This window comes from Sebastes umbrosus, chromosome 14 (genome assembly GCF_015220745.1).
Source record: "Sebastes umbrosus isolate fSebUmb1 chromosome 14, fSebUmb1.pri, whole genome shotgun sequence".
In the NCBI taxonomy this organism is placed as follows: Eukaryota; Metazoa; Chordata; class Actinopteri; order Perciformes; family Sebastidae; genus Sebastes; species Sebastes umbrosus.
The window spans coordinates 10,995,524-11,015,706 of record NC_051282.1 but is presented as its reverse complement, the minus strand read 5'-3'; the positions used below and the strand labels follow the sequence as shown (position 1 = coordinate 11,015,706).

The following is a 20,183-nucleotide window of genomic DNA, read 5'->3' as shown; positions in this document are numbered from 1 at the left end:
GGAACATTTTTAAATGAAACAAAATTACGTAAATAGTAAATAACACATCTCGGTCATCAACAAATTGTCATGAAAAGCACGTCATCATGGCATCTAGTGACTCAACCACTGCTCACATTCTTGGCGTAATCTGTCCAGCTAGTGGATAATTCACTTTAACTGGCTGGGACTCACAGCTACAGCAATCTACAACCATCAGCAGAGGAAAGGTGAGTGATGGTGCCTTGTATAAGCAGGCAGTGTATGAGACTGCAGGGATGGTGTGTTACATTACAACAGTAGCAGTCATCAGATATACATTAGTGTGCTGCAGTTTGTAGCCGTTTACTGTGTAAATTTCCTCCAACCAAACTTGAACTAATCCAGCCCCAGATGAGGGTAAGATTGGTTATACATGCCTATAAGCATATTTCAAGTTTGTTATAGTGTGCATGTGTGTTTCTCTGTGTCGCGGGTTAAGCCCGACTCCTAATTCCCTCTCTTTAATCGGCTGTGTGATACTTTGGAAAGACAAAGAGGGCCATTGAAGGGGAGCTAGGGGAGGAGGGAAACAGGGCAATGAGGGAGCCTTACCCATAACTGCCTGGCCTGTAGCTTCACCGGGATACAAAGGGACTCTCATACTCTCCCTGCACATAGACCCCGCAACCCCCACTACCCACCCTCCTCCTCCTCCTCTCATCCCCCACACTCACCCCATCCACTCTTTTCAGGTTGGGGTTGTAACGAGATTAAAACATTCCAAAAGTTAAGAGAGTTAACCAGAGAGAAGACGTAGGCAGAGGTTAGGGCTGTCCCGAATTCCATTTTTGGGCCCTCGAAGCTTCGGTGAGAAATATTTGAAGGTATTCGAAGCTTTGCGGCACAGCAGGCTGATAAGTTATTCTGTCTGTCTGTCTGTCTCCATCTCGGGACAGTGCCGTTGCCACATTACTGTACACACACGCACCTCTATACACAACAAACAGCGATATCCATTTGAGAATAACTAACAATAATTCATGTTGAATAGGAATAATGCTGTGGGATTATTCCTTATTTCTAGGGGTATTTTGTGATTTATACTTTATTATTACATACTTAAATTAAAAAATTAAAAAATTAAGCATTTGAATACTGATTTGGAGGTTGATCACCATGGCAACGGTCGAAGCTTTGAAGTTTTGAAGCATTTGGGTCAGCCCTAGTAGAGGAATTTATTTGTTTAAGTGATTTTTGAGCACCAAACTGTTAAAGCAGGTATCAGTAGAGATGGGACTGATCCAATTCAATATCGGTATCGGGTTCCGATACTGACGTAATTCACGTATCGGATATCAGACTGAGGTTACTGATCCGCTTTCCGATTCATATGAATATGTAATAATGGTGGAAAATGTCCCTCCAGCTGTGTTACGGCTGCAAATAACCTGGTTAGCTACGCTAGCTTCTTTAGCACGGAGGTCGAGTGGCTCCAAGCCCAGAACAGGAGATAAACACGATAAACAACACATGAACTATTGTTTGTATTTTCGCAGTAACAGACTTTCAACCGGGCAAACTCTAAAAACATGAAGAGACATTTTGCCGAAGGAAGTCGTGAGAAAACAAAGGTTTTGTATTGATTAGAAAAAAAGCCCAACCTAGGCATTAAAATTAGGGATGCACCAATACGTCTTTTTCAGTCCCGATAGCAATACCTGAGCTTTGAGTATCGGCCGATACAAAGTACCGATCCAGTACCAGTGTTTAATTAATAAGCTGTATGCCTCACTGTGTGGAAGGGACTCTCTGCGATCGTTCTTTTATGTGTAAGGCAACATCAGACTTAACTAAAACATTGCTTTCCTAACTTTGTAAAACAAAATGTAACAAATAAATAGATATAACTTTACTGAATTATTTATTATTAAAATAATAAATCGTACACCAACAACTTGGCAAAAAAATCTTCAAAATTAACAGGAATTACAATTCAGGTGTAAACCTTTTTAATGTAGAAACAAATTGGTCAAAACGTAAACAGGAATTAGAATTTCAGTATATAATGTACAGTATATAGTATATAAACATAGAACTGAATTTAATAGATCGGCCCCATTGTCACCGTAATCCGACCCAGCTATTTGAGTCAGTATCGGCCTGATATCCAATCCGGTATCGTTGCATCCCTAATTAAAATGCATGAAAAATTTGGCAAACTGGGCCACATTGATTCAGAGCTTAAATGTAAAGTAGAATAGCCACAAAATTGGCATCATGTAGCGTCTCTTGTTAGAAGGACGATCTGTAAAATACTACAAAAGATCTGAAGAATTCAAGTAAAACATTATCTGAACCAACGTAATTCACAATCCCTTGATCTAATAATCAAATCTACAAATCCAGTAAACAAATGCAAGGAACGATATAGTCCAGGTGTCGTGTGACCACAGGGTTAATGGTGAATTGTCAGAGCGCTAGTAATATAGTTAAAAAGTTAATTATAAGAGAACCACAAAGAAAGACATAGTGACTGCGGGCCAGATCAACTGAACAGAGACATAAAGACATATTAGATAAGAAGACAAGCAAATGAAGCGGAGGGTAGAGAGAGAACTGGGTTGAGGACGACCTCATGGTGTCCTCAGTGTGGTTGGTGCTGTTGAGTGTCACATGGGCTGCACCCTCAGGCACTGTCTCCTCCAATCAAAAGACTCACAGATTAAAGCAGTATTTTAGAAATTGATAGCGTGACTGTGGCTACGCACAATTATAGATACCAGTACAAACTGGATTCTCTCCGATGACATTTAAATGCTTGTGAGAGAGATGATACGCACCTCTCGGCTTTACTTTCACCACGGGGAAAACATGCTACTCCATCAGCTGAATATATAAAATCCTACCGTCCATCTACCAGAGGCTGGGGTATCATCATGCAGCTTCTTCTACAACAAAGCTGTTAATCCTCTCATTCTCACAAACTTTCAGCCCCCTCTGCCTTCCTGCATGCACTGGCCCTCTTTCTGCCTGGGCAACAACCCATTTCCCCCTAAACAATACAGTGACTGTTTGGCTGCTTTGTGCGTATGTGTTTGTACGTGGGGAAGAAGGGGGAGACACGGAGAGCGCATCATGATCGTTACAACACTTCTCCATCAGCTGCAGGAGTAGACCTGCTTCTAATCAATCAGTTGATTTCGACAGATCTGTAAAACTTGAGTTTCTCCACAAAGAATCACACAAAAGCACCACTTTAAATCTTGTGTTTTACCAGAGATGTGTTGATAAATGTCTTGGAAATTAGTCATTGAAAGCATAAAAAATTACTAATTGACTGAAGAAATCTTGGTTGACGAAGACAAAAATGGCCGATTAGTCGACTAATCGACTAAGAGGGGGCAGCCCTAGATGTATGTATAAGAAATCTGCCATTTTTTCAAGGAACCTCAATTATAAAAATGGTTAATTGATACTCAACATGATAGCAGTTACTTGTGTAGCTGCCTTTGTATATGTAAGTTACAGTAGCTTACAGCTGAACTGCACAATCTTCAGTTGGAAACATTGTGAAATTATTTCATGTGACAGTAATCATAACTTTTGCTGCACAAAAGAAAGCTGCATTAGCCAAATAAAAAGTGGTTGTATGTACTCTTATATATATATATATAGGGATATTTACTAGTCAATACTACTAAAACCTAAAGCTGTACCAACACCTAAACATGATTAAACCGTATGACACACTGTAGGTTCAGGGCAACTAAATAAATCTCTTGCAGTTCCTTAAGTTTACCTGGACTTCCTACTTGCTCACGTGTAAGTGGCTTATTGCATAATAATACTATTAAATCCCTGTGACACGGATATTAACCCATAGCAGGGCTGGCACGTATACCATTTTTTTGGCGATAAATATTCAAAGGTATTCAAAGCTTCGGGACAGTGCCGCTGCCGCACTACTGGAAACACACGCACCTCTATACAGTGATATCCGTCTGAGAATAACTAATCATAATTCATTTTGAATATGAATAATGTCGAATCATTCCTTATTTCATACTTTTATATATTAAAAAAACAACAATAAAAACGAAGCATTCAAATACTGATTTGGAAGTCAATTACCATGGCAACGGTTGGATCAGCCCTAACCCATAGTATAACTTAAAACATATCTTGTGGTTCATAGTGTTATGAATGACACATGGTCATTTATACAAAAGAGTTTATTAATAACAATAAAACAGTTTTTCTTTTTTACACACTAATCACCTCTCTCCTTCAAAATAACAAATGGAATAATTAATAATAACACAGGATGATTTTGTAAAACAAAGTAAATGTTTGACTTGAGTTACATTTCCCCCTTGTGGCTCTTAGTTATAATGCAACTGTTAAAGAAGTAAAAGAAGCACTGTAGATTTTAACTGGAGTTGTGTAACACGATGAGACTGAGAACGTAACAAGTCAGATGACAGGATTATAAACCTGCAAGCAACACACTGTTATGATTTTAATGAGTCTTCTAGTGTCTGTTCAGAACAATTCATGTTTTCATATTTCACTGACTCACAGAGTCAGCTGACGTGCTGGATGTTTGTGGATCAAATTGAGGCGTGAACAGGTGGGTGATGCTCGGTGATATCGGCCTTAGGAGTCCTCTGGGTTTGTGTAGCTGACTGACCTGATCAGTGCAGACTGGATGAGTAGTTTAATCAGTTACGATGAGTTCGTCACAGCCCCAGTCCTCGTAGCTCCCATCAGGAAGGTACCTGCGGATGATGATGGGGATCTTTCTGCTCCTGTTGGGGATTGGAGGTCAAACAGACAGTAAGACACTGGGCAGTACAGAGAAGCCCTACTCTTTAAATAATGACAGAAGGAAACTAAAGATGCAGTCATGATATTATCTTATATAAAGCATTACTGACAATTCAAACTAAACAATTATCACTTACTTGAGCTCTTTCATAGCTATTTGCAAGGGGTCTGTTTCTCCCTCCAGCTCCACCATGACTGGAGCGCACATCCTGTTGGAAACAAATCAGCAGATAGTGAATGCTGAAATACAGTCAACACCTAAGCCTAACTAATAAAGTTGCCTCCAATTCCAAACACCCAAACCGTACTACAACAGATTTAGGGATGGGTATTTGTACTCGTAACATTAAAAGTGTGCCACCCAGACAAATCACCTAGCTCCTGATTAATGATTGATATGGAGTTATATTTGAGTCTAGTGGTTCTGCTCATACTGGTCATCTAACCTCATTGTTTCCTATCCGATACCTTTGTCGAGCTTTGTCATAGTTTTAAAGTCCATTCTTTCCTTGCAATTTAATATGGGCAATATTGAAGCACATAAATATTATTATTATTATTATTATTATATGTCTCAATGTCTATGTACATCTACATAACATGACACAACTATAGGGATAATTATCTGTGCTTTTAGAAGAAATTAATAATTTTTTTTTTTTTAAAAGTAGTAATAGCAAGTGAATGTGATGACCAAACTGGAAGGACATTAAAGGTAGGGTCGAAAACATAGGAGAAACTAGCAAGTGTAAACTAGATTTTAAAAATTATCCAACCAAAAAACCCACCCCAGCGTTGCCAACTCTTTTCCAACGAAAGTAGCTAGCAGCACTAGTTCCAAAAGTCGCTAAATCTAGCGAGAAAGTCGCCAAGTCGGCAACACTGACAACCCGTCCCTTCAGGCCTCCCTCCAAAGCCACTTCCCCAAAATCATCTTTATGAAAGTAAACGACGAACATGGCTATTGTTAGTGCTATTGTTATTGGAAGACTCCGTTGACGTGCAATGAGTGCACGCAGGTAGGTAGGCTGAATGAAATGATTCGACGGGTTTGTTAAAGTCCTGCAACAGCCACATATACCTGATTTTTTTTCCTTTTTTTTTGTCAGAGCATTTGATTTATTGATTGCTGTCGGGATGTAAAGATAATTTCAACAAATATAAGAAAAAATGGTTCTGAAATACCTTACCTACCCTAGCTTTAATAATTCATTGCACTCAGGTGTACTTAGACTGATATTTCCAAACAGTGGTAGACCAAAATTCAAGCAGAGGAATGAGCAATTACAGATGCGTTCGCAATCTTTTACCAAAAGCGCAGACGCTTAGTGGCAAAAATCAACTACACAATTAATGACAGTGTTGTAGTTCGCAGGTTTCTGTCCTCACAAAATGCACTTCCACCTCAATGATATATGGACATGGAAAGCAAGATCATAGTAGAGTGTGTAGACAGGAGTCAAAGGTCAGAGACCAGATCTGAACCCAGGACATTGTGATGGTCAACACATAGAAAAACACTCACGCTATCTGGAGAGCTCGTGTCCCCAGCACTCTGGCTCTCTCATATTTGGTCATGTAAGGTGTTGTGATCCTCTTCTGGTTGGCCTGCTGCCCCTCTCCGGCGGGAAGGATCTGCACGTTCTCACGGTCCTCCTGCACACAACAGCAACCCAATGATATTATCACAGAGCAGCGGTGGAGAACGTTAGAGACATAGAAAATGGCTAAATGGTAGATGCTAAATGTATTGATGTCACGTGCTGTGCCGAGGCTTCGGCGCGTGTCGAGTAATCCAGGAAGTTTTCCGCGATGCGTGTATCGAGATATGTATCGTTTTAGACCAATGGCGTCATTGATGACGTCCGAAGCCTCGCTGCCCGGCTATACCGCCTGACTGGTTCAGGAAGTGGTTCAGATTTTCCCTGGTTAAACCAATGCCACTTTCCAGAAGTGACACAGAGCACTAATATTACCCCTCCTGCCATTATTATATTATATTACACTACAATACAATTAATGACCAAGGATTGGTTTACACACATAAGATGCATTACTCATAAAACAATTACAGTTTATTATACATGTATGTTATATACTCATAATAATACTTACTAGAAAATAGTCATTATATTATATAGATATAAATAGATTACATGGTTATATATTTTTTTCATTGTTTATAGTTGTTCCCAACAGCCTTTACTGGCACAAAATAAAGTATATCACAGATCACATGGTTAAGATCATATCTGCCTGTTTTACAATTCTTTGAATGTCTGTGATACGATCTTATGTAACTTTTACCATTCTTTTATTGAAAGTCTTTTAACTTTTTCTTTTACCTGCTGGTTTAACGGGCTGTCTGTGAAGGACAAAAACAGTCTAAATAGTATGGTCAAAGTGTGCTCCAAGATTATTGGAGTTCAGCAGGACTTGGGCACAATTTGGGAGAAACAGGTGGCTGAGAAAGCAAAAAATAATTATCAGCCAACCAGATCACACGTTATAATGTGCCCTTAAGGAGAACAAATCGTTACTCCAAGTCCTTTATCCCTTCTGCTGTTAAGCTGCTGAACACAGACCATACCCATTTTAAATTACTGTTATTTAGAGGAACTTTAAGATATGTTGTTCTCATATATTGTTTCTTATTTGTTGGCTTTTATTGCTATAATCCTATTCATATGGTTCTTATTGTAACTTATCCCTCCAACTGCCCCATGCCTTTAATGTGTCATATGATACCAGCATCTTCACTCTAGCTTTAAAACTGGGCCAGCTACAGTGGGTATCATTTGTACGTTGATCTTCGCCTGTCATACCTGGTGCTTCTTCACACTTTTCTTTGGCCAGAAATGTTGCCATAGCTTCTCTGATCCTTTCATTTTCTTGTTCTCTTTGTACCCTGGCTTTTATTTTTTTTAGTCATTATGGCTTTTTCCTTAACTGATGGTGCATTGTTGTAACTATCTATATGATTTATTTTGTATTTATATGTTTTTATTTTGTTTAGATCTGAAGTTCTGGGAGTTAATTATTTGTATCATGCTTTTATTGTAAAGCACTTTGTAAGCTTTTTTTTGAAAGGTGCTATATAAATAAAGGTATTATTATTGTTATTATTATTATTATTATTATTATAATATTGTATGTATGCCTATGTATTGATTTTAAATTAAAGGGACTGTTTGTAACTTTTTAAGCGTATATATGTACCGGGTCGGGACACATGCGCGCTCGCATATGCACGCTCACGTGTGGCCGCTGTCTCTGCTCCTCTGCCTGCTTGCCTTCACTCAGACAGACTGCGTTCTCGCTGTCTCGCTCCACCTCTAGACGTGAACGCGCGCTCACTCCACACTGCAGGAGAGTTAATGCAGAAATAACTGCTGCAGCTCCTCCAGACCAACAGAGGTTTCCTGTGTCTTGAAGTGACGGGGCTCCGCAGCGAGAAACGTTATCGCCGGTGTATAGTGCCGGTGTCTCCCTGCGGGCGCAGTCAGGAGGCGATAACGGAAAAGCCAACACTAGGATCAGCATTGATTCATGGAGAGACCTTCGTCTGGTCAGCTAACATTACTGCCAAGCAGGTGAAATATAGAGTGATATTGTGGTTTTAGCTGACGTGTGTCGCCTCACTGTTTTGTGCGATGCTCGTTCATGTCTATGTAGAGCGAGCAAGCGCGAGCCCGACGCTGACTTTCATTGACTTAACAGCCACAGGTGTCGCTGTTAACAAGCATTTCTGAAAGTTACAAATAGTCCCTTTAACTCGTACTGTCAGTGATATAGGTCAGTTGGTAAATTGTTGTACTTGATCCCATTTAAGGGTCAACCATAGACCTTTGCATTGGCCCCCCTGGGCCTTGGGCTGGGGGTCGTCTGTACCCTTTTACCCCCCCTGACGGCGGGCTTGGTTAGAACAGCCAGTTATATTACAATTAAACGAACAACTTACATCTTCCGCGTTTTCCAGGTCATCCAATCCCTCATCCTCTTCGGCATCATCAAAATCTCCGTCGTCGAAGCTACAAAGTTGACATGAAATCAGTGAAAACAGAGAAAACAGATCCACATCAGGTTTATAATGGACAGTTCTGCTAGCTAACGAAGTGGCTAAGTGTTAGCTACAAACAACGTTAACGTCGTGTTATATAGTATATATATATAGTTATATAGCATATATATAGTTAATATAGGATGTAAACAATGTGTCGTCACTTACTTATCCTCGTTGTCGGACATGGTTTGTGTTGAGTCTTGTATTTGTTAGTTCTTACTAGTATAAATGTTCACAGACACTTTGTTGTCATGGAGCCACATGAACGTTGAGAACTCTTAACTTCCGGGTGCTTGGTCCGTTGGAAAATAATTCCGGATGCCTCCAGGGGGAACGTTTGTTTTTCGTTCCGCTCGTTTTACTGTGTAGTAAAAAGAGTGTTTAGAAAAGTTAAAGCTCGCATTCTTTGGTCTGATGTAATACAAATAAAGCGATTGTGGTACTGATAACATTTTTATTTTTATCTGTCTGTCCTTTTTTACTAAGTTACTGCATCACAAAGCTGCATCACTTTTTTTCAGCTCCTTTGTGGATTTCCAGGCTCTGCTCTCCAGTGTTTTTTATTATATTTGTATTGACACTTTGCAACAAACATACATAACATAATTTAAAGATCCTGTATACATACACCACCCAACCATGTCTGTCCAAAGTGCTGTATTTTAAGATTTGTTATACACATAAAAACATTGAAAACAACAGTATGAACAAATGGGGAGTGATCTTTTCATTATCATACAATCATAGATTTGTAAATAAAAAATCTGGCCTGTGGGGTGTTACATAGTTGACCCAGTTGTCCCAGCGGGACACAAATAATTCCAGTTTATGGTTAACATATGCTGTTATCCTCTCCATTTTGTAAATGTCCATTGTAATACCCATCCCTGCATTTAGAGTTGGACTCTCCTGTGATAACCACTTCCTTGTAAGAGCCTTTTTTTCCATCTAAATTCCCTCCAATTTTGCAAGCTGGTACATTTCCATTGATATGACCATATTGTTGTCCATTCTTCCTCAGATATGATCATCTCTGCTTCCTTCCCCCATTTTGTTTTAATATACAACGTTGAGTGTATTTTAAGATTTAACAGCCCTTTATACATACATGAAATGATTCTAACAGTATTTGAATTGTATGCTTTTTAAAATAGTTCTATCAAACACAACCTAGGCTGTGTTAAAATGTTCACCTTTTTATTGCTCTCACATGTTTCTAACTGAAAACCATGACAATAGAGCAAGCACAAACTGATAATGGAAATAACATTTATTGTTTCTTTTATGTGAAATTTCTTGTGTTGTTTTAAATGTTTTGCTTTAACTCTGTTGCTGTTTTAAAGTCTGTTGTTTGGGCTTTTTGTGAAACTATTTATGCTGCCATCTTGGCCATGACTTCCTTGGAAAAGAGACTTTGAATCTCAATGGGAAATATCCTGGTAAAATAATGGTAAAATAAAATAATAAAAAAGAAAAGTATGTTGTTATTCATCAAACAATTCAAGACAAGTTGGTTTTAACGGACTGGTTTGAGTAAGTTTAAATGCACCTTTTCAGTATAGTGGATAACTATCATATCAAAAAGTAGCTTAAACATAAAATACACAATTGTTATCCATAGAAAAGACATACAACATTCCCCAAATACATATTTATTGCATACTTCAACTAATACAAGTATGTAATAAAATAAAAATAGATAAATAAATATTGACTGTATCGAGCAAGTAAAGAAACATGTACATCGATAACAGTGAAACATTTTTATTGAGAGAATATTTCATTTAGTCTATGCTACCAAGCTGCTCTTCAACATAAAATGAATAAACTATTTCCTATTGTGATCAACAAGATTCCACTTTTCCACAACGCTTACGTCATTGTTATCATCTCAAAGTACAAGTTTGTTTTCTGAGTTGAGTTTCTGCAGCCATGATTCAGCTCTTCTTGTCCGCAGGGTCTTTGTTGCTCTCTGCTTATTGATTTAGCATCTTAAACATTTTTGTGGGGTTGAACTTTCCTTTTGACTTCTTTAGCTCCTTTAATCCTTCTTTCTGGAACTCTGAGGAGAGGTAGATGCTTTAAAACACGGGTCATCATGGACAGGAGAAGACATAAAACAGACACAACAGTATGAAAAAGGCTTTTTGATATTATAAGTTTCCTCACCTTTGTCCTTCATCATGGCTTCTGAAACCTTATCTTCTTCACTTTCCCTAATCAGAAAAACAAAGTTGCATTTATGCGACATAAAAATCTATGAATGTGAAAGCCCCATGTATTGCTTTTTTTTCTGTGCACCTCTGCCTGTCCTGATCCAAGGTGCTGATGATCTGGTTCCTCTGTTCGATGACAGCGACCAGCTCCTTCATCAGCTTCTGCTCTCGACCTCGTTCCTTCCGACTCCAGTCGCCCTCTGAATGTGAAGACGACGGTGTGTATAACATTTAAAACAAAGCACCACATATCACTACTTTGCACTGCATCACATTCACCACATTCAGGAAACAGTACCCAGTGAGGGTTCTGATTTATTTGTCAGATATGTTACAACATACAACTCAGTAACACATTGACCTGGTTTATTAAGGAGACACCTGAGCTCGTACTCCACTTCTGCCTGTCTCTCCTCCAACTCCTGCTGCTTCCTCCTGGGAAAAGGCACAACACAAAATGTCTGTAAAATTCAAGAAACCTCCCATCATGACACATTTTGGATGCAGAGCAAACTGCGGTGGAAATGAAAAATGATGCCACTTATTCTACAACTTCAGCAGAGCAAAATCCTGGTCCTGGTCTAGTCTACTTACAGATGAACCAGCTCTGTATCTCTGCGCACCAGAACATTTTTCTCATGGATGAGAGAGAACCACTCCATTAGCATTTGTTCCTCCTCTTCATCTAAAAACAAAAGGAAACAAACATATAAACATCCCTGTTACATAGTTAGTATTCATACACTGCATTCAAATAAACAGTGATTTTGTGCCGGTGAACCATTTTGTCTAGAACCAGTACAGTAACCATTCTTGCAGTCTCTCAGATTCCCCTCCAGTTCGATTCCTCTTTGCTCCAGTGCTTCCAGATGTTTATCCAGTTCGCTCATCTCCACCTGCAGATCTTCTGTGGACACATTCTGGTCTGTCTGCACCTGGCAGGCATCATATAAGACATATTAGGCTACATTCCAAATTGCATACTTTTTACTTTTAGTACATACTACAGCTGCCCTTACAAAGTACATACTGTTACATGTAGTATAAATACATTTGGGACATACTACTTTGTCATAACATTGCACCTTGAACTTTGACCCTCTTGCTCATATATCCGCTGCGCAGAGGATTGTGGGTCAGAATAGCCAGAGAGGCATTTGACATACTATGTATTGGGACTAGGGCTGACAAAATTAACGCATAATAACGCGCACATTTGTTTTAACACCACTCATTTCTTTAATGCATTAACGCAAACAATCTTTCGTTGGTTGTAGCAGCCTCAGTTTTAAAGCTGATGGTCATGTGAAACTAGAAAACCTAAGAAATCCATTGGTACCAACCATGTCATACTAGCTTGTGCAAAGGAGGTTAAATAAAACTCCAAACTTACGCTAAATTTTAGCAAGAAAAAACTGGCATGGTCATTCTCAAAGGGGTCCCTTGACCTCTGACCTTAAGATATGTGAATGAAAATGGGTTATATGGGTACCGACGAGTCTCCCCTTTACAGACTTGCCTACTTTATTACAATCACATGCAGTTTGGGGCAAGTCATAGTCAAGTCAGCACACTGACACACTGACAGCTGTTGTTGCCTGTTGGGTTACCATGTTATAATTTTAGCACATTTTTCATACTTAATGCAGTACCTGTGAGGGTTTCTGGACAATATTTGCCATTGTTTTGTGTTGGTAAATAATTTCAAATAATAAATATGTTCATACCTTTGCATAAAGCAAGCATTATTTGCCCACTCCCATGTTGATAAGAGAATTAAATACTTGACAATTCTCCCTTTAAGGTACATTTTGAACAGATAAAAACTGTGCGATTAATTATGATTAACTATTTTAATTGATTGACAGCCCTAATTGGGGACATACTAAATGCCATTTATCTGTCACTACAAAAATGCTATGCCGCATTTCTGATAGAATGAACCAAGAATGATTTTTCATCAGAATAATTAATCCCTAATAACCGTGTGATGAGGGCTAAAATAATCTGATCCTTCTATTAAGGTTAAAGATGATGACGTGGAGCCAAACCTAAAAGCCATTCAGATTTTGTCCTGCAATGTGTCAATATGTATTTAGAACACTGAACACATCAATTACTATGAACAATTAATGAGTTATTTTTTATTATTAGTTGCTTTTTGAGTTCTAAATCCAGCCGTTGTACCTTCCTCTTGACGAGTGGGAAGCCGTGTCCGGGGGCAGGGGCCCGCGTAGCTGGGATGGCCTGAAAGGTCTTTGATTTGGTCATCGCAGGTTCTCGATCAAAGGGATTCTCTTTGCAGGCCGGCTAGAAATAGAAAGAAAGTTGTTGTTTTGAAGTATTGTGGTTATGAGAAAACATAATTTCATTATGAGCAGTTAGCCATTATCTCTTTTCATACCTTACTTCCACATGACATGACCTGATCAGATTCATTTGTCTCTGTCAAGTCAGGATGCAAAATGGAACTCTCAGATGGGGCAGATGTGATAGCCGGCACAGACAGACTCCTGGGTAACACGGGACTCTGTGCTTCATCTGAAGCTGCTCCTCCTCCTCCTCCTGTGGCTCCAGTTTCATCCAAATCTGACAAACCAAGTTGACTGGTATCTCCAGCTCGTTCACTTGAAGCTCTCACATCATCATCATCATCATCATCAGGTGTAGATCTACTGATTCTGCTTGGCCTCCGCCGGCCAGAGATAGATTTGTATCGAGGAATGAGTAATGGAGATGGAATGGGAGGCAGCTGTGTCCAGGGTCCGGGATGGACGATGCTAATCCATGGGTGGTTGGTGTGCACTTTGGGTCCATTACTGGTCGGGCTGGTGTTGCAGGAAAGACAAGAGAGGACTCCACAAGTAAGGAAGAACGTCTGAGGTAAACAGTAATTATCATTATTATGGTAAATGACACTATTCTATAAAGCTCCTTTTATGTGATGTTTAAGATTTTGCCAACATTTAGATTTTTTGCTATTTGTTATAGTTAGATTTTTTTGATAATCTGTAAGATTAAAATGTTTATATAATTGTTCTGATTATTGACAATACTTAATAAATTTGTATACTGAGTAAAAGAAAAGAGATGTTTTAAAATATAACATAATCAAGAGGAATACAGACTCTTTCTGTTGACTCACATGTGAGATGAGTTGGGTGAATTTCCTGCGTAGAGAAATAGAGAGGAAAATGGCTTCAATCATTTTTTTCACTCAGTCATGAAAGAGAAGAGCACACCAACATATATACAGTACATGCAGAGAGTCAAAAATGAGTAGATGACTAGGGGGCGCTATAGAGCTGACACTTCACACCCAAACATAGTTGTGACATAAAATCAAAAGAATTACTAGTTTGAATTTGAGTGCAAAGTTTCATGAATTATTGTGAACCCTAATGTCCTCAAACATGGGTTTGTAAAATGAAAATTAATGCACAAAATCCCAAATGGCTGACTTCCTGTCAGGTGAAATTTTCTATTTTTTTTTAAATATATTTTTATAGATGAGAACAATGATCCCATCAAATTTCATGAACATCAAAGGCTGTCTCTGGCTTGAGTTTGGGGGCGCTATGGAGCCCGCTGGCCACGCCCGATCCCAATCATTGCACAGCTATGCAATTTTCCAGTTCTGAAGTGTGTGCCAATTTTCGTGAGTTTTCGTGCATCCCGAACCCCTCAAATATGTGATTCCGCAGCAGAAAAAAATAAAATAAAATAAAATAAAATAAAATAAAATAAAATAAAATAAAATAAAATAAAATAATTTACAAAAACAATAGATTTCCTATTTACCTTCGAGGGTGTTCATTGGCTGGGCGGTTTTGGTCCTGGGTGCAGGAACAGGGACTACAGAAGACTCCAACATCCGCCTGGGGGCTGGAACCGGCCGACTGCTTCCTTCTGTCACTGGGACACACGATGAATAGAGTTCAGAAGGTTCTTGAGTCTTTGTCGCTTCCTGCTGTGTCATGCTTTCTGTCAGAATGGGTGAAGCTTTTCCAGATCCTTTCCCGTCTTCAACACTGGGAGGAGGAGGAGGAGGAGGAGGAGGACGAAGAGGACGTACTGGCTTGTTTACCGTGCACTTCAGTCCGACAGTTCTGTTTTCTCTGTTTTTCAGCTCAACGCTAATCTCCTGCCTTTCTCTCCCCTCTTTGATCTCTGGTGTTTTACAAACCAGTCTGTCCTGTGACTCTGTTGTCTTAGAGTAATGAGGGACGCTGGTTATAGCTAATCCTCCCAGAGAAAAATAACTTGCCTGAAACTCACATTTGGGCCGATTCTCAGCAGATCTGGTTTGCTGATTTAGGTCAACGCGAGTTCCGTTACTGTCTGTTATGTGGTGAGAGCAGATCAAGGAGCGGTCATCACTTCCCTTCGTGTAAGACCCTGGTAAGAGAGTGCTGTGGCACACTTTGCACCTGAAAGATAAAAGTGAAATGTGAAAAAAGGTCAAAAAAACAAAACAAGCTGCAGTTACCTTGTGAAATGTGCTGTTACCTAAAACAGCTGCGATGGTAGACCTCCCCGTCCGTCAAATGTCTCTGTATGAGGTGGACAGGCTTAGAACACAAATTACACACTGCTTGCGGCCTTGTGTTGGATAAACGGTCTTTTCTCCTGGTTCTCAGATCAGTGGAGCTCTGAAAAGAGAAGAGGAGTGAGGCTGCAGCTGAGATGACAAACAGGTGTGTTCACATTGGGAATATATATATGTGTGTTAAGATTACCTTTAGGGCTTTCAGACCCTCAGGAGTTTTATTCTTTGTGAAGTTGTTGAAGAAAGTCCCATGTGATGACTTCGAACTGGCCAGACCTGCTGCAAAGTCAAGAGAAGATATGTAAATGGAGCACAAAGAAGAACTTGAAGATGAACATGTAAATAAATGTGCTTTGAATAATCCTAGGAACCCGTTAGTGCCCTTCAAGAATCATGTACCGTGTCAATAAAGTGCCTTTGAGAAACACAATAAACTTCAGCTTGCTAATTTTCTGCAAGTGGCTATGAATAAAAGTATCTGACAAAGAGCTATAAAACATTAACCTTCTGAAACCAGCGGGCAATCCCGACCGACTTTACTGTCTTTCAGAGGCTGTAGCAGGTTCAGTTTTACAGCTAGAGTGAAGGTACGGATATGATACGAAACTAGAAAACCTAAGGAACTACTATCATCTTCATATTACAATGCCACCCCTTTCCTATACCCCATTTTACACAGTTGGACAAAAAGGGACCTTACTTTCTATGTCTCTGTTCTATGTTTGTCAGCTCGTTGTTTTCGGTCATTGTTGATATTTGTCTGGTTACATAAATGTGTCCATGTCCACTCTTGAATGTTTGTTTTTTTTGTCACTGTTGTTGTCTGTTTATTGGGTTATATGTCGGTAAAGTGGCCAGCCTATTCAGCCCCTACTTTTTTTTCGGTTTGTTTTTTATTATTATTTTTTAAGTAATATGGTTTGACTAAGATTATGATTATTACTAGTATTATCACCTTTCTTTTCCTTCATTGTCTATTAATTTGAAAAAGAATAAAAACAAAGCAAATTTAGTCCTCCATAGAGGGGGGGTGGGGGGGCGGCGGGCCAAAAAAAGAAGAAGAAGAAGAAAAAAAAAAAGAAAACCTAATTAATACATTGATACCAACCATGTTATGCTATCTTAAATAATGATAGCTTGAAGTTATGCGAGGAAAAACTGGCATTGCCATTTTCAAAGGGGGTCCCTTGACCTCTGACTTCAAGATGTGTGACTGAAAATGGGTTCTACGGGTACCCACGAGTCTCCCCTTTACAGACATGCCCACTTTATGATAATCACATGTAGTTTGGGGCAAAATATGTGTATAAATGTTATTTTTCGCCTATTCTAAAATGGTGTATTTGAATATTTATGCATACTGGGGTCCCTAAACAGTCTTGAAATACATAAATTGGGTATCACTGTAAAGCTGAGACTCTTGTGAATCCAATGAGCCCAACTGTATTCATATGTTTTAGTCCCCATAGTAGCCATTTCATTGTAGTGAGACCATTTCTTTAAAATCACTGTATAAAATTACCTGTTGTGACCTTCTAGCAAAAAGGACAAAAACGGGTCTATTGTGGGTCTCAGAGGGTTAAAGAGACAATATACTCAGCTCACCTGAAGACTTCCTGTTGAAGTAGTAGTAGTACTGGCAGAGGTAAGTGATGACGCTCAAACAATCCGGCACCCTGGTGGTAACCATGTCCTTTGGGTCCAGGAACGCAGGGATGCCCAGTTTCCTCTCTGCAATCTCAAATGCCTGCAGGAAACCAGAGAGAATGGAGGTAGAAGACTGTAAAAAGATAGTTGCATTAATACAAATTACCCAGATGTTTTTCAGTGTTAGTAATTGTAAATAAACACCGAACACAGAGTTGAGATATGCACGCTTGCATTGTGGCTTGTGTCTGCGAACATAGTTGTAAATGACTCACCAGTTTGTTATTTAGATAAACATTATCTTTGGAGAGGGAGCTGAAATCTCTGGAGCAAGGTGAGGAAAATGGAGAGATTGATTAACTTAAATAAAAAAAATCACAAACAAACAAAACAGTTGCCTATTGGTCAGAGATCAGAGATTAAAGCTGCAGTGGGTAGAAGTGGAATAAATATGATTAAAAAAAGTTATTTTTTATAAAACGGTCACTATATCCTGACAGTAGTGCATGAGACAAGAAATCATGTGCCTCTGTGTCCTCCGGTACTCCTAATGACATCTGCATGATTTCCAAGACCGGAGGAAAACAACCAATCGGAGCCGAGCTGGAGCCTGCCGTCTCTGAGCAGCTGTCAATCACTCGCAAACTCTGATCAAACGGTCAAATTAGGCAGCGCTGATCAAACATTAATCAATATTTTGTTACTGTAATGCCTATTTCTCACCTCAAATGTTTTCAGAAACATCTTGTAGTGTACTGTTTAGCTGTAAAAATGAGAACGTTTGTGACCCGGCAGCCATGTCATCATTACAGTAACAGAATATTGATTCACATTTGATCAGCGCTGACTAGTTTGATCGTTTGATAGGAATTCACGAGTGATTGACAGCTGCCTCCGTTGAATGAACAGCCAATAGGAACGCTCTCTCTCTGAAATGACCTGTGATTGGCCAAAGTCTCCCATCACAGGAGATTTTTCTAAAGCTTGAAAACAGAGCCAAGAGGAGGTGCAGAAGTCTAGTTTTCTCTCAGAACACTTGAATTACAATATGCTGAAAGGTTATTATGGAATTTTTGCCCAATGATGACAAAAACTTTCTGCCTACTGCAGCTTTAAAATTAGATGATTCCAGCTCAATCATTGTATGTTAAAAAGGTATAAACAAACCAACTAATCCCATTAAACTGGACAAGAAGAGGTTAATCAGAGAGACAGGGAGAGATTAAGCAAAGGAGAGCAGATTAGACACAGTGTGCAGGTTGCTCTGCTCCAGATTAGACAGCATATTAGTCAATCGCATGCAACCACAGACCAGAAGACATCTCAGGACCACAAAAACAGACAAGGACAATGTGTTTTTACAATGCTAGAAATGTGCCACTAAGGAAATAAACTAATGCATCTGAGTTTGCACAACCAACACAGCTCTACTAAAACTACCAGTCTTACTTACATCAGGTCAGGTCGGTGTCTGTGGATGATGGCACAGAAAGCGAGTCCATCCCTGAACGAGGTGGACATGTTCTTGATTTCCACATTGGAGTAATTGGCGCATGTGATGCGGCACCAGTCTCGCACAGCCTTCGGTGATGTTGTTGCCATTATCTGGTGCTGAGATTATTTAACATGTGGGCACTTCATAAATGAGAGGAGATGAAATAAAGCTGGGCAGGGTTTTTGTTTGAGGAGGAAACAGGAAACGAGCATCTAGTACCCATGCAACTAAGTTTCTGTTTGCAGAAAACCTGCGGCCAGTCTTGCGCATCGAGCTGGTGAGATAACAGGAAGGAAGGAAGTTATGTTCCTCAGTTACCTTGTCAAATCAAAACCAAGGTGTCCTCGCAACACAATGTCACTTTTCACCACAGAGCACCAACGAGCTTCTGAATGAGGTCCTCAAAAATAAAAATGTGCAGTTATCCGGATGAGTCCTGGTGGATTTAATAAAAGTGGTGTACATTTTTAAATCTGATCCCGTTAACTTGCTGAAGTCCTTCTCGTGCTCCATGTTCAGTGAGATGCTCAATAGCTGCAGCTAGAGGGAGACACAGAGCTGCTGCTGCTTCTCTATAATTAGGAAGGGCAGGTTTCTGGTTACATGTTTTTCCTATCCTCTTCTTTTCTATCACTGTGTGGCAGCCAGATATATGTTTAAAAAAAGATCAAAATTTAGATGCATTACAGCTTCATTGAAACATTTGTTCAACTTCCTGATGTAAAACATATTTTTTTTTTTCAGAGCATATTTAGTTTTAGGCTACAAAAATAAAAAATCAAAGCTTAAAACTTTCCTGCCTTTTATTAAACCAGATAATGATCATATACTGCACTAGAGCTTTTACTCTTGTGTGTTATACTCTATTTTAGCTTCTATCCTATAGCTTTTATTTTTAGCTTGTTTTTATTTTCTAATCTTTAATGTTTTTATGTTTTTATAACTGTTTTAATTATGTCTTAATGTTCTTTTGCACTTTGTCGCAATGTTCTTGAATGTTTATGTAAAGCACTTTGTATTGCCATGTTGCTGAAATGTGCTATACAAATAAAACTGCTTGGCCTTGCCTTACAATGTTATTTTGTAATGTTTGGACAACACATTAACTTGTCATTTCAGAATTAAATTTACATAATTAATTTGATTAATGTCTTAGCAAAATATTATATCCATAAATTGATATGGCTTAAAAGAATACCCTCCTTTTATACTTTTAAAGATACTGATTTTAAGATGATGATTGAAAACTTAAAACTCAAAAATTCTAAATTGGCAAAAAGTATAAGATTATAAAGACATTTCAAGTTTATTTTTTGTATTTTTTTTGTATTTATTCATCTATTCCTTTCCTTACATTTTATTTGTTGTGTAATTTATTTTAGTTTTATATTATTTTTATACTGTGAAATATATTTACTGATTTTT

At 38.9% G+C, this 20,183-nt stretch overlaps 2 protein-coding genes across 3 annotated transcripts; both read right to left on the bottom strand.

Annotated features, from left to right (window-relative positions):
* Positions 1–4,175: 4,175 nt before the first annotated feature.
* Positions 4,176–9,177, bottom strand: polr2f (RNA polymerase II, I and III subunit F). Its single transcript, XM_037792711.1, has 5 exons — positions 9,017–9,177; positions 8,750–8,819; positions 6,314–6,444; positions 4,926–4,997; positions 4,176–4,769 (listed from the first exon to the last, which is right to left on the bottom strand). Exons 1-5 carry the CDS (start codon positions 9,034–9,036, stop codon positions 4,679–4,681), a joined length of 384 nt encoding a protein of 127 aa, XP_037648639.1. The 5' UTR covers positions 9,037–9,177; the 3' UTR covers positions 4,176–4,678.
* A 1,422-nt stretch (positions 9,178–10,599) lies between these two features.
* Positions 10,600–19,507, bottom strand: LOC119501898 (MICAL-like protein 1). 2 transcript variants are annotated; one of them, XM_037792662.1, is made up of 15 exons: positions 18,717–19,497; positions 17,539–17,587; positions 17,222–17,363; positions 15,807–15,895; positions 15,577–15,719; positions 14,869–15,497; positions 14,213–14,237; positions 13,472–13,901; positions 13,255–13,377; positions 11,876–12,002; positions 11,662–11,752; positions 11,429–11,502; positions 11,153–11,267; positions 11,021–11,067; positions 10,600–10,913 (listed from the first exon to the last, which is right to left on the bottom strand). In XM_037792662.1, the coding sequence occupies exons 1-15, from the start codon at positions 18,863–18,865 to the stop codon at positions 10,828–10,830; spliced, it is 2,319 nt and encodes a 772-aa protein (XP_037648590.1). In that variant the 5' UTR covers positions 18,866–19,497; the 3' UTR covers positions 10,600–10,827. The 2 variants fall into 2 exon arrangements, with proteins under 2 accessions (XP_037648590.1, XP_037648591.1); XM_037792663.1 differs by having other exon boundaries at positions 10,811–10,913; positions 11,449–11,502; positions 18,717–19,507.
* Positions 19,508–20,183: the final 676 nt, after the last annotated feature.

Excerpts from the sequence above, each read along its gene's own strand:
- LOC119501898 (XM_037792662.1), bottom strand. The coding sequence starts at position 18,865 with ATGGCAACAACATCACCGAAGGCTGTGCGAGACTGGTGCCGCATCACA. Across the intron at positions 17,588-18,716 it reads AGACACCGACCTGACCTGAT|AGATTTCAGCTCCCTCTCCA; the intron begins GTAAGTAAGACT and ends ACCTTGCTCCAG. Across the intron at positions 15,720-15,806 it reads AGGGTCTGAAAGCCCTAAAG|AGCTCCACTGATCTGAGAAC; the intron begins GTAATCTTAACA and ends TTCTCTTTTCAG.
- polr2f (XM_037792711.1), bottom strand. The coding sequence starts at position 9,036 with ATGTCCGACAACGAGGATAA. Across the intron at positions 8,820-9,016 it reads ATGTCCGACAACGAGGATAA|CTTCGACGACGGAGATTTTG; the intron begins GTAAGTGACGAC and ends TCAACTTTGTAG. Across the intron at positions 4,770-4,925 it reads ATAGCTATGAAAGAGCTCAA|GAGCAGAAAGATCCCCATCA; the intron begins GTAAGTGATAAT and ends AATCCCCAACAG.